Source organism: Phocoena sinus, chromosome 4, assembly GCF_008692025.1.
Source record: "Phocoena sinus isolate mPhoSin1 chromosome 4, mPhoSin1.pri, whole genome shotgun sequence".
In the NCBI taxonomy this organism is placed as follows: domain Eukaryota; kingdom Metazoa; phylum Chordata; class Mammalia; order Artiodactyla; family Phocoenidae; genus Phocoena; species Phocoena sinus.
Window position 1 is genome coordinate 79,009,680 of NC_045766.1, and position 13,314 is coordinate 79,022,993.

General features: G+C 35.5%; 1 protein-coding gene across 1 annotated transcript in view; it reads right to left on the minus strand.

Moving 5' to 3' along the window:
* Positions 1-13,314, minus strand: part of CFAP91 (cilia and flagella associated protein 91) — a 150,633-nt gene that overhangs the window by 110,606 nt on the left and 26,713 nt on the right. Inside the window, exon 6 of the mRNA XM_032631444.1 lies at positions 9,456-9,637. Within this exon, the coding sequence (XP_032487335.1) occupies positions 9,456-9,637 (182 nt within the window). The remainder of the gene's footprint in view (positions 1-9,455; positions 9,638-13,314) is intronic.

The following is a 13,314-nucleotide window of genomic DNA, read 5'->3' on the forward strand; positions in this document are numbered from 1 at the left end:
GCAGCAAAAGCAGTTCTAGAAGGGAATTTTGTAGCAATACAGGCCTTCCTCAAGAAACAAGAAAAATCTCAAATAAACAACCTAACCTACCACCTAAAGGAATTAGAAAAAGAAGAGTGAAGCCCAAAGTCAGCAGAAGGAAGGAAATAATAAAAATCAGAGAGGAAATAAATAGAGCAAAAAAAAATTAGAAAAGATCAATGAAACCAAGAACTGGTTCTTTGAAAAGATAAACAAAATTGATAAAACTTTAGCCAGGCTAACAAGAAAAGAGAGAGGACCCAGGTAAACAAAATAAGAATCAAAAGAGGAGAAGTAACAACCAATAACACAGAGATTTACAAACTCATAACAAAGTATTACTAACAGTTATAAGCCAACTAATTGGACAACCTAGAAGAAATGGAGAAATTTCTAGAAACATACAAATTTCCAAGACTGAATGAGGAAGAAAAAGATCATCTCAACAGACAGATCACTAGTAGTGAAATTGAATTTGTGATTTAAAAAACTCCTAACAAACAAAAATCCGTGACCAGTCATCTTCACAGGGGAATTTTACCAAACTTATAAAGAAGAGCTAATAATATCTTTCTCTAATCCAAACACTTGAAGAGAATGAAACACTCCCAAATTCATTCTATGTGGCTACCACTGCCCTGATATCAAAACCAGACAAAGACACTGCAAAAAAAGATTACAGGCTGGGCTTCCATGGTGGTTCAGTAGTTGAGTGTCCACCTGCCAAAGCAGAGGACATGGGTTTGTGCCCCCATCTGGGAAGATCCCACATGCCGTGGAGTGGCTAGGCCCGTGAGCCATGGCCACTGAGCCTGCATGTCCGGAGCCTGTGCTCCACAACGGGAGAGGCCACCACAGTGAGAGGCCCGCGTACTGCAAAAAAAAAAAAAGACTACAGGCCAATATCTTTGATGAATATAGATACAAAAATCCTCAACAAAATATTAGCAAACTGAATCCAACAATATATAAAACGGATTATACACCATCATCAAGTGAGATTTATTTGAGGGATGCAAGGATGGTTCAGTATTTGCAAATCAATCAATGCGATACACCACAGTAACAAAAGGAAGGAGAAGAATCACACAATCATTTCAATAGATACAGAAAAAGCATTTGACAAAATTCAAAATCCAGTCATGATAAAAACTATCATCAACATTGGTATAGAGAGAACACACCTCAGCATAATAAAGGCCATTTATGACAAACTCACAGCTAACATCATACTAAAAGGTGAAAAGCTTTCAGTCTTTACTCTAAAATAAGAAAAAGACAAGGATGCCCACTCTCACCACTTCTATTTAATGTAGTATTGGAAGTTCTAGTCACAGCAATCAGACAAGAAAAAAAATGCATCCAAATTAGAAGGGAAGAAGTAAAACTATCATTCTTTGTGTATGACATGATACTATATATAGAAAACCCAAAGTTGTGACATGATACTATATATAGAAAACCCAAAGTCTAATACCCAAAAAGGTATTAGAACTAAAAATGAATTCAGCAAAGTTGCAGGATACAAGATTAATATACAGAAATATTTTACTTTTCTATATACTAACAAAGAACTATCAGAAAGAGAAAGCAAAACAGAAAAAAATCCCATTTAAAATCCCATCAAAAAGAGTAAAATACTAAGAATAAACTTAACCAAGGAGGTGAGAGACCTATACTCTAAAAACTATAAAACATTGATGAAGGAATTTAGAAATGATACCAAGAAATAGAAAAATATCCTGTGTTTTGGATTGGAAGAATTAATATTGCTAAAATGTCCATACCACCCAAAGCAATCTACAGATTTAATTCAATCCCTAACAAAATACCCATGACATTTCAACAGAACTAGAGTAATCCTAAAATCCATATGAAACCACAAAAGACTCCAAATTGCTAAAGTAATTTGAGAAAAAAGAACAAAGCTGGATGTATCATGCTCCCTGACTTCAGACTATACTACAAAGCTACAGTAATGAAAACAGCATGGTACTGGCACAAAAACAGATATAGAGATCAATGGAACAGAATAGAGAACTCAGAAACTCATATTCCTATGATCAATTAATCTATGACAAAGGAGGCAAGAATATACAATGGAGAAAATACAGTCTCTTCAATAAATGGTACTGGGAAAACGGGACAGATACATGTAAAAGAATGAAATTAGGGGCTTCCCTGGTGGCGCAGTGGTTGAGAGTCCGCCTGCCGATGCAGGGGACACGGGTTCGTGCCCCGGTCCGGGAAGATCCCACATGCCGCAGAGCGGCTGGGCCCGTGAGCCATGGCCGCGGAGCCTGCGCGTCCGGAGCCTGTGCTCTGCAGTGGGAGAGGCCACAGCAGTGAGAGGCCCGCGTACCGCAAAAAAAAAAAAAAAAAAGAATGAAATTAGAACATTCTCTCACAACATATACAAAATAAACTCAAAATGGACTAAAGACCTAAGTATAAGACCTGAAACCATAAAATTCCTAGAAGAAAACATAGGCAGAACACTCTGACATAAATCATAGCCATATTCTTCTGGATCTGTCTCCTAAGGCAAAGGAAACAAAAGCAAAAATAAACAAATGGGACCTAATTAAACTCAAAAGCTTTTGCACAGCAAATCATTGACAAAATGAAAAGACAACCTACTGAAAGGGAGAAAATATTTGCTAGTGATGTAACTGACAAGTGGTTAATATCAAAATATATAAACAGCTCATACAACTCAATATCTAAAAAACCAAACAACCCAATTAAAAAATGGACAAAAGAGCTGAAGAGACATTTTTCCAAATAAGACATACAGATGGCCAACAGGCACATGAAAAGATGCTCAACATCACTAATCATCAGAGAAATGTAAACCACAATCAGATGTCACCTCACACCTGTCAGAATAGCTATCACCGAAAAGTCTACAAATAACAAACATTGGGAAGGATGTAGAGAAATGGGAACCCTTGTACACTGCTGGTAGAAATTAAAACTGATGCAGCCACTATGGAAAACAGGAGGTCCCTCAAGAAACTAAAAATAGAACTACCATATGATGCAGCAATTCCACTCCTGGGTATATATCCCCCTCACAAAAAAAAAGACCCCAAAACACTAAGTTGAAAAGATACATGCACCCCAATGTTCATAGCAGCATTACTTACAGTAGCCAAGAAATGGAAGCAACCCAAGAATCCATCAACAGGTGAATGGATTAAGAAGATGTGGTGTATATATACAATGGAATTTACTCAGCCATAAAAAAGGAATAAATTTCTGCCATTTGCAACAACATAGATGGTTCTAGAGCATATTATCCTCAGTGAAATAAGCCAGACAGAGAAAGACATAGTGTATGTTATCACTTACATGTGGAATCTAAAAAATAAAACAAAGGAGCATATATAACAAAACAGAAACAACCTCACAGATATAGAAAACAAACTAGTGGATACCAATGAGGAGAGGGAAGGGGTGGGAGGGTGAGACAGGGGTACGGGATTAAGAGATACAAACTACTATGTATAAAATAGATAAGCAATGATGATATATTATACAGCACATGGACATACAGCCATTATTTTGTAATAACTTTAAATGGAGTATAATCTATTAAAAAATCACTATGCTGTATACCTGAAACTAATATAATCTTAGTTTTTAAATGTAGGGCAATAGTGATGCATAGTGTTCTCTTATAGTCCCTAAGTCGTTTAGTCTATAGTATGTCCCTCTTCCAATTCTAATACTCTTTATTTGCAACTTCTGTCTTTGGTCTTGATGTTTCCCACAAGAAGTTTCAGTATATTATTAATCTTTATCCAAAAAGTTTATGATTGTAATGACCAATTCTTTTGCCTTTTTAAGGTTTCTTATTGGTTTCTGATTTAAAATGTATTATTTACTTAACTTGTGAAGATTAAATAAGTTAAAAACATAAAGCACTTGGAACAGTTCTTGGCACATAGCACTCGATTTTTTTCTTAGTGCTTTCAGTGTCAACCTTTTACTGTGTCATTTTTCACTTATTTTTATGCAAACATTCTACTAATGTATAATATATACACAGAAAGGTACACAAAGGAACATCCCAAATAACCAGCACTCAGATCAAGGAACAGAATTTACCAGAACCCTAGATTGCCCATCATACTCCCTCCCAGTCTCTACTTGCCTCAAGGATAGCCACCAGCCTGATTCCTAACATATTAATTTAGTTCTGATAGGTTTTGAGCTTTATATAAATGAAATCAAAATGTAGGTATTCTTTAGTGTCTTACTTCTTTTGCTCAGGAATATCTATGTGAGATTCACCCATGTGGTTATGTGTAGCTGTACTTTCATTCTCGTTACTATATAGTATTTCACTGTGTGAACATACTACAGGTTATTCATCCATTCTATGGTTGATGGACATCTGGGTTGTTTTCAGTTCAGAGTTACTATGAATAGTGCTGCTATGAACATTCTTGCACTTGTCTCTTGGTGAAAGTCATATATGCATTTCTTACAGTAGAGCTAAGTACTCACTTTTCTTGGGTATATAGTGAGGGATGACGTTCCTGGGTTGTAGGTATTGTGTCAGCTTTAGAAGATACTATCAGTTTCCAAAGAATGGTTGCAATATATACATGCAGTATATGAAATTCTCTTTGCTTCAAATCCTTATCATCACTTAGTAATATCAATCTTTTTAACATTAGCTATTCTGGTATATCCGTAGTATCAGACTGAGATTTTAATTTGCATTTCCCTGATGACTAATCAGGTTGGACACTGTTTCATATGTTGACTGGCCATTTGAAAACCCGTTTTATCAAGTGACGGCTCACATCATTTGCTAACTTTTCTATTGGGTCGTCTTTTTCTTGTTGATTTGTAGGATTTCTTTATGTGTTCTAGATATGAGTCTTCTGTCATAAGTAGGTATTGCAAATATCTTCTCCCAATATGTGGCTTGCCTTTTCACTATCTTAATGTATTTTGGTGAACAGAGGTTCTTAATTTTAATGTGATCTAATTGCTTAATTTTCCCTTTATGGTTAGCAATTTTGTTCTATTTAATAAAATGTGTGCCTACCCAAGATCATGAAAATATTCTCTTATGTTTCCTTCTAAATTTTTGTTTCACCTTTCACATTTAGACATCTGGGATTGGTTCAGTTTATGGTGTGAACTAGGAATCAAGTCACTGTTTTCAAGATGACTATCTAATTGATTCAGCACTATTTATTGAAAAGATCATTTTTTTTCTAGTGTACTGTAGTGTCATCTTTGTCTTAAGTCAGATGATATCTACTTGTGGGTTAATTTCTGGACTCCCTATTCTGTAACAATAATCTATTTGTGTACCTTTGAGAATATACCACACTGTGTAATTACTGCAGCTTTAAAGTAAGTCTTTGTATCTTATAGTGTATACTGTTCTGTTTCTTCACATTTGCCTTGGCTACTTTTGACCCTTTCACATTTCCATATTAATTTTAGAATCAGGTTATCAATTTACACACACACACACATACACACACACGTTGGTTTTTTTGTTTGTTTTTCCCAGTACTGCCTGGAGGTAGAAATCAGAATCAAAGTTCACTTTTGCACATGGATATCTAATTGTTTCATCAACATTTATTGAAAAGACCTCCTTTTACCCACTGAATATAGTGGCATCTTTCTCATAAACCAAATGACTATAAATGTGGAGTGAGAAATCTGCCAGTTCAAAGGAGCCCAGAGCCATAATTATTTCCTTGAAATGCTACAGCCAAGTTATTTCCACATTTTCTTAATGCATAATCAGATCTATAGCAGGTGTCGCCATGGCTTACCACATGCCAAGTCTTTTATGTGAAATACATTAATCATCTTGTTCAAATCACCTAAATCCTAACTTTTGATAGCTTAATCTGAAAGAGGAGCATTAAAAAATCTTCCACTGTGAATAGGAATTTGTCCATTTCTCCTTGTGATTCAATCAGTTTTGCTTTATATATTGAGTCTATGCAGAGTAAATTCAAATTCATAACAGATATAACTTCTGGTGGGTTTTTCCTTTTATAACTATTTCATGTTCTTCATTATCCCTTTTACTGTTTTCTGATTAACTTTGGTCTAATATTAACATTGTTACACCAGCTTTCTTTGGGTCAGCTTTCAGTATATTTTCCACTCCTTTATTTTCAAAGTTATAATGCTATTTTATAAATAGCAAGCTGTTTTTGCTCGGTTTTAATGAATTCAATCCCAGAATTTTTTAATAGGCAAGTTTAAGTCACTCTTATTATATATTTTGATTATTAAAATATTTGAACATTTTCCCTACACTTTACTATGCATTTTCTATTTATCGTGTTTTTTCTTTGCGTTTTCCCCCATTTCTACTGTTATTTCCTCCTTTTCCCCTTTACCAATTGTGAAATGATATATTTCTTCTCTTTTTTCCAGAGGTTACACATAAATTTTTTAACCTAGAAATTTCCACTCATAGTTTTCTAATAAAGTCTAAAGCTAATTAATATTGCTCTCTCTCCAAAAGAAAACAGAATTTTTGCATGCTTTATTCTTATTTCTTCTTAACTCCAGTACTCAGTGTGGTTCTTAAACCAGCAGTAGCAGCAGCATCTGAGAGCTTGGTAGAAATGCAAATTCTCCACCCTTTCTCAGACATAGTAAATCAGAATCTCTGGGATGGGGCCAGGAATCAGTGTTTTAACAAGCTCACCAGATGATTCTTATTCATGCAAAAGTCTGAAAAGGACTGATCTAGAGCAGAGGTCATCAGACTTTCTCTGTGAAAGGCCAGTGAGTAAATATATGAGGCTTTGTGGGCCGCACAGTCTCTTTCAGTTACTCAATTCTGCATGGCAGTGCAAAAGCAGGCAAGGACACTACGTAACAAATAAGTTTGGCTGTATTCTAATAAAACCTTTTTAGGGTCACTGGAATTTTAATTTCATATTATTTTCACAAGTCACAAAATAGTACAAATAATTTTCACATGTCGCATAATAGGTTTTCTTCATCCATTTTTAAATGTAAAAATCCTTAACTTGCAGGCCATATTAAAAAAGGCAATAGGCCAAACTGGCCTATGGACCATAGTTTGCTAATCCGGATCTAGAGTTTTAGTACTTGCTTCATTCTTTTTTTTTTTTTTTTTAAGTATCATTTTTAAAAACTCAACACTTTAAATTTTTAATTACATATTTTTCTCTTTTTTTGCTCATCATATTCTTAAACACTGCTTCTTCCTTTTGGGCTTATTTTTCTTCTTGTTGAAGTATGTCCTTTTGTTCTTCCTTTTCAGATTAATAGCTAACATGTATAGAAAGCTTATTTACATACTAAGCACTGGTCTAAGCATATTACATAAATGAATTTAAATTAATCTTTACAATATCCTATGAGATAGGCCTATGAAATGTCCTATCCTGTGAAAGTGTCCTTATTTCACCTTCACTGAATAACAGGTTGGCTGGTATAAGAATTCTAGATTTGAAATTATTTTCCCACAGCACTTAAAAGATAATACTACAAAATGCCCACCTGGAGTACTCCTGCTCTTAGAGGGCCTGGAATTCCATGCATAAATTGCCCCAAGCCCACTTCCAAAACCTACATGGGCCTCTTCCCAGGATTCAGACTCCTGAGGGCAGACTATATGCTGCTGTTTGTTCACCCTTAAGCCCAAGGCATAGCCAAGTGGCAGCTGTTTGCAAGGATGCGTAAACAGAAAATGGAGAAGCAAGGTGGGGCAATCATATACATGCATGACAGGCCCCTTGTGATGCTGAACAGAGCCAGAGAAAAGGGCAGGCCACTAGGCAGCCTCTCCCATTGCTGCCACATTCCAGCATGCAATCCCAAAGAGTCTAAGAATTTTAAATGTACATTTATCCTTTCAACTTTTTAGAAAGATTTATTTGTGAAAAATATAGAACGTACTTTATCTAACAGATAGTGGCTTGATTTATAATTTTTAAACATCTATGCATATATCAATAGTATATGGGCCTCTATTTGAACCTCTCTGCCCAGGGCCTCACCAATGAGGAGGTAGGCCTAACTCATGGAGGTTTTTATTGATACTTCAACCCCAGAGCTGCCAGTGGCAGGGCTCCAGATTAGGCCTTTTACCAAGTGAAGCACTTCTGAGCCCCTGCCCGGATTTCTTGTTTTAGATGTCCTGGTTCTGGTCCTCCTGCAGCTCAACGCTAAGCCCTTGTCACACCAAGAGGTAAAGCCCAAGGCCCCAGATAGGAGCACTTGGCTTAGACTGGCAGGCACTGGGCTTCAATCCTATCTGTGGGCAGGAGAAAAGTTTCTGTCTCCTTTAGTTTAAGCAGGTAACTCAGATCTCCTCCCCACCATTCAGAGTCCCTGCTTACCATCACAGGTTCCCAGCTATTTCTTTCTTTTAGGAAGAAGTCTCCACTTCTAGACTATGGAAATTTTCTTCCTTGCTTTTAAGTGTGGTTATTAATCTTTATAATATGTCTTTTATGATTTCAGCATACTTTTAACCTGTCATCTAGGCCTAAAATTAGAGCCTCTGGTTTAAAGTGTGGGTGTCAAGAATGTTTAATCTGGATTCATAAAGTGGGCCAGGAAACAAGAATCAAAACTAGAACTCAGATATGAACATCTTCTTTGCCTGTGACGCAGAATTGATCACAGCAATTAATTACATTGGGGAAACAAAAGTAATCTCGTTTTAATAAAAATCATTACAGTGTACCAACTATCTCCATGACCTTAGAGGAGTCAGCCTCTCTGGTTCTCAGTTTCCCAGCTACAATCAAGTGAGTTCAATAAGCTAATGCCTAATAGTTTCTAAAGGTCCCTTCTCTTATTAATTTTTATAGTTTCACATAATAAGGGCCTAGACCGGAGTGAATTTCTATACTCTGAGAGTGAATTTCTGAGCCTGGAAGATATTAGCATTTCAGAGATAATATCAAAAGAAATCATCCAAATCATCAAATAAAGTATATAAGAGAGCCTTGATAAATTGCAAGATAGTTTAGCAAAGAAAGATAATATTATTACATATGTTGGAATAGGCATTCAGTATTATACACTCAAGAAAGGTTTATGTGTAAAGAAGGAGTATGAATGCTTCAGTGAAAAAGAACTGATTCACTGGGAGAAACAGTGAGAAGAGGGAGGGGAGTCGTCAGTAAAGTAACCACAAAATTAAGCCGAAATATAACTTCAGCTTCAGGGGAAAAGAACAATAAGCCTCCTTACAGTGAAAAGGGCGTAAATACCTTTGAACAAATTTATCAGAAAATGTATGAGTCTATGAAGTAGCTCTACTGAGCAAGACGCTTTAAATAGCAATACTTTAAACCACAGTTGCCTCTATGTGTGTCATTTCCAAGAACTCAATAGCACGTGTGGTTATCAGGACTGTCATCTGCAAATATTCAAAAGAATTACCAACTCACCCCAAGTGAGAGTAGCCAGGGTCAGCAGTTCAGGGATGGAATCCTGACATACTATGTATTCTGGAGAATATGGGTCTGTTTGAACTTCGGCATCGCGATAATCAGTCTGAGTGCCCACAGTATACTTTGAAGGAATGGGGAGGTACTTAGTGGAAGGAGGAGGAAAAGTATATGGCTCTGCCCTAAAAGAGGAAATCATTTTAAAAATTAAAACCTGATACAATCACTTTATACCTATCAATAGGTTTTGAAACATATGTGATAAAGAGTTAAACAGTCTTTCTATATAAAATGCCCTTGTGAATCAATAAGACAGTTAAATAGCCACAGAGAAATGGGTAAAGGACAGTCCAGAAAACAAAAAGTAAAACTTCTAACAATCATATGAAAAGATAATGAACATAACTAGTAATCTAAGAGAAGTAAATTAAAACAGCAAGATGCTATTTTATTATATAACATAAGCAATGATTTAAAAGTGTGAAAGTACCTAGCATCAATGAAGTTGTGAAGAAACAGACATTCTCATAAACTATTGATGGAAATACAAATAGGTGCAACCTAACAGGTAACTTATCAATATATATCAAACCCTTAAAATACCCTTTTGCCCCAGCAATTGTACTCCTAGGAATTTATTGTAGGAAATAATTCAATGAGTGTGCAAAGATATATGCAGACATGTTTATAAAGTCTCATAAGAGTAAAAAACTTTTTTTAATGGCCAATTTTATTTTTAAAACATGGTTATACCTGGAGTCATTAGGCATCAACCTTGGACCCATTATTTTCACCCTTGTTTTTTTCATTCTGTCTATTTTTAGATACAAAAAAACTTTTTAATTCACTTAAACATATGCCCACCCTTACACATAATTTCTTAAACAATAAGTATGACAGCACATATGGTTTAATGTTTTAGTGCAGTGTTTTCTTGTGCTTTTGAGTTTGCATCCCTCAATCCTTTTTCTTCCTTATCCACTTGTAGCAGTACCTTCTCTATATACCCAATATCTAGGGTATGTATCTCAGTTGTATCCTTGAATTATAACTTCCATATTTTTTGGCACACTTATTTTCTACACTGACACAAATATAGTGTTATTTTATCATTTGACTAACATGAAATCATACTATAAATATGTTTTTGCATCTTGCTTTTTTGACTAAACAACACTCCATGGAAACCCTTCCCAATCTACTCATGTGACTCTTTAAAAAAATATATTACAAACTTAATCACCATCAGTAGAAAAATTGTTTTTTAAAAAATGGCACATCCATAATGGAATTTATCCAGCTATTAAAAGTTACAATGTAATCTACATTTATGAATGAACAAAAATGTCTATGATCCAAAGTAAAGTAGAAAAAAGAACACTATAAAGCAGTATGTACATTAGGAATACATTTTTATGTTTTTAAAGACTGTGTTATTAGGCACATAAAAATGCCTAGATGGATACACAATAAAAGCAATTATTTCTGGATAGTAGGGTTATAGAGAGAATTTTTTTCATGTTTATAGTCTTCCGAATTTTCTAACTTTTTTTTAACCTGTATATATACTACTTATAAAATAAGAAAAAAATATACAACCATTTCCATTTATAATATATCATTTTGAAGAACTGGTTAAATTACACAAACAATAAATAATGGAAAAAAAGAGAGAGATTTCCATTATGAAAAAGTCAAAGGCAAGGGGAGGTGCTTATACATGAGCACAGCATGTAAAGCTTAACTCAAAGAAAAATGCATTTCAAGCCAATTAGAAAGAAGTGTCTATTTGGCATTTCGACCTGTGATGGAACAGTACTTTAAATTGTTTTTAATGCTGAATTCTAACAGGCATTGAAATCATTTTTCAGCAGTTGCTATTAATTTCTAACACATGTAGACAATATAAGTACGTACATATAGTTTCTTAAGTTTTCAGCAGAAAGTATGCTACTATAAAAATTCTACTTGAGGAAATAACGTCAAATTAGCTTTATCATCACAGATCATGTGAATATTATAACACCGTAAGCTTGAATCAAGAGAATAAATTATTGTTTTCTAAATTAAATAATTTCACATTTGACCCATCTGATCAAATGTTCTAGGATTATGGTAAAGCCTGAGGAATCCCTCTGACTAAGCTTTCTGCTGACTTGGGACCCTTCTAGGTGGGTCTGAGGATAGGATGCAAAGGAGGAATGCTACTTTGACAAAAGTCCTATGCAACTTAATAGTACAGTTTCTTTCCCAACCAACCTGTTATTTTTCTCCAACCTATTCTTTTTCTCTCCATTTCAGTTGGTTTTAGAGGAGAGCAAAATGTGAATAAGAAAGAGTAAAAATCTCTTTCCCACCTCTGCCCAGCCTCGATCGGGACCCAATGCCAGAAAGACTCCATATCTGGTTCCTACTTGGCTTGAGCCCTGCCTTGTCCTAGATCCCATCCTCAGCCTTACTTAGTCTGGCTTTGGTATCTTTACAGAAGCCACTGCTGCTCTATTCCCTCCATCCAGGCCCCTCCTCCTCTACTACGGGCCACTACCAGGAACATGTACTGTCTGCCAAACCTACAGTCTTCTAGATTTTCCCTTCCAGCCCCAACTGAACTGCACACAAAGAGGAGCTTCACAAAGCTAGCAAATCTTGTTTTGTTATTATGAACTCTATTGAATGTCTGTATTTTTTAAAGGCAATTTTTTAGAGCAATCTTAGGTTCATAGCAACATTGAGAAGGAGGTACAGAAACTTCCCATATACTCCCTGCCCCACACATGCATAGCCCAACACATTATCAACATGACTCACCAGAGTGGTAGCTTTGTTACAATTGATGAACCTCCACTGACACTTCACAGTCTCCCAAAGTCCACAGTTTACATTAAGGTTCACTCTTGGTGTTGTACATTATATGGGTATGGACAAATCCTTATATATCTATGTATACATGTATAATAACATGTATCCATCATTATAGTAACATACAGAGTATTTCCCCTACCCTTAAAATCCTCTGTGCTCCTGTTCATCCTTTCCCCATTCCCCCCAACCCCCTGGCAACCAATGATCTTTTTATAATCTCCATAGTTTTGCCTTTTCCAGAATGTCATATAGCTGGAATCACACAGTATGTAACCTTTTCAGATTGGCTTCCTTCTCTTAACTATATGCATTTAAGATTCTTCCATGTCTTTTCATGACTTGATAAGCTCATTTCTTTTTAGTGCTGAATAATATTATACTGTCTCAATGTACCATAGTTTATTTATCCATTCACCTACTGAAGGACATCTTGGTTACTTCCAAGTTTTGGCAATTATGAATAAAACTGCTATATACATCTGTGAGCAGGTTCTTCTGTAGAGATAAGTTTTCAGCCTCTTTGGGTAAATACCAAGGAGCAGGATTGCCAAATCATATGGTAAGAGTATGTTTAGTCTTGTAAGAAACTGCCAGACTGTCTTCTGAAGTGGCTATAGCATTCTGCATTCCCACCAAAAATGAAAGGTCCTGCTGCTCCACATTTGGTGGTGTTAGTGTTCCAGATTTTGTCCATTCTAACAGGTGTATAGCGGAATTTCATTTTAATTTGCATTTCCCTGATGACATCATGTGGAGCATCTTTTCATATCCTTATTTGCCATCTGTATATCTTCTTTGGTGAGGTATTTGTTAAGGTCTTTGACCTTTTTTAAAATCAGGTTTTTTGTTTCCTTACTGTTGAGTTTCAGACTTCTTTGATTATTTTGGATAACAGTCCTTTATCAGATATGTCTTTTGCAAGTATTTTCTCCTAGTCTGTGACTTGTCTTCTCATTCTACTGATATTGTCTTCTGTAGAGCAGAAGTTTTAAATTTC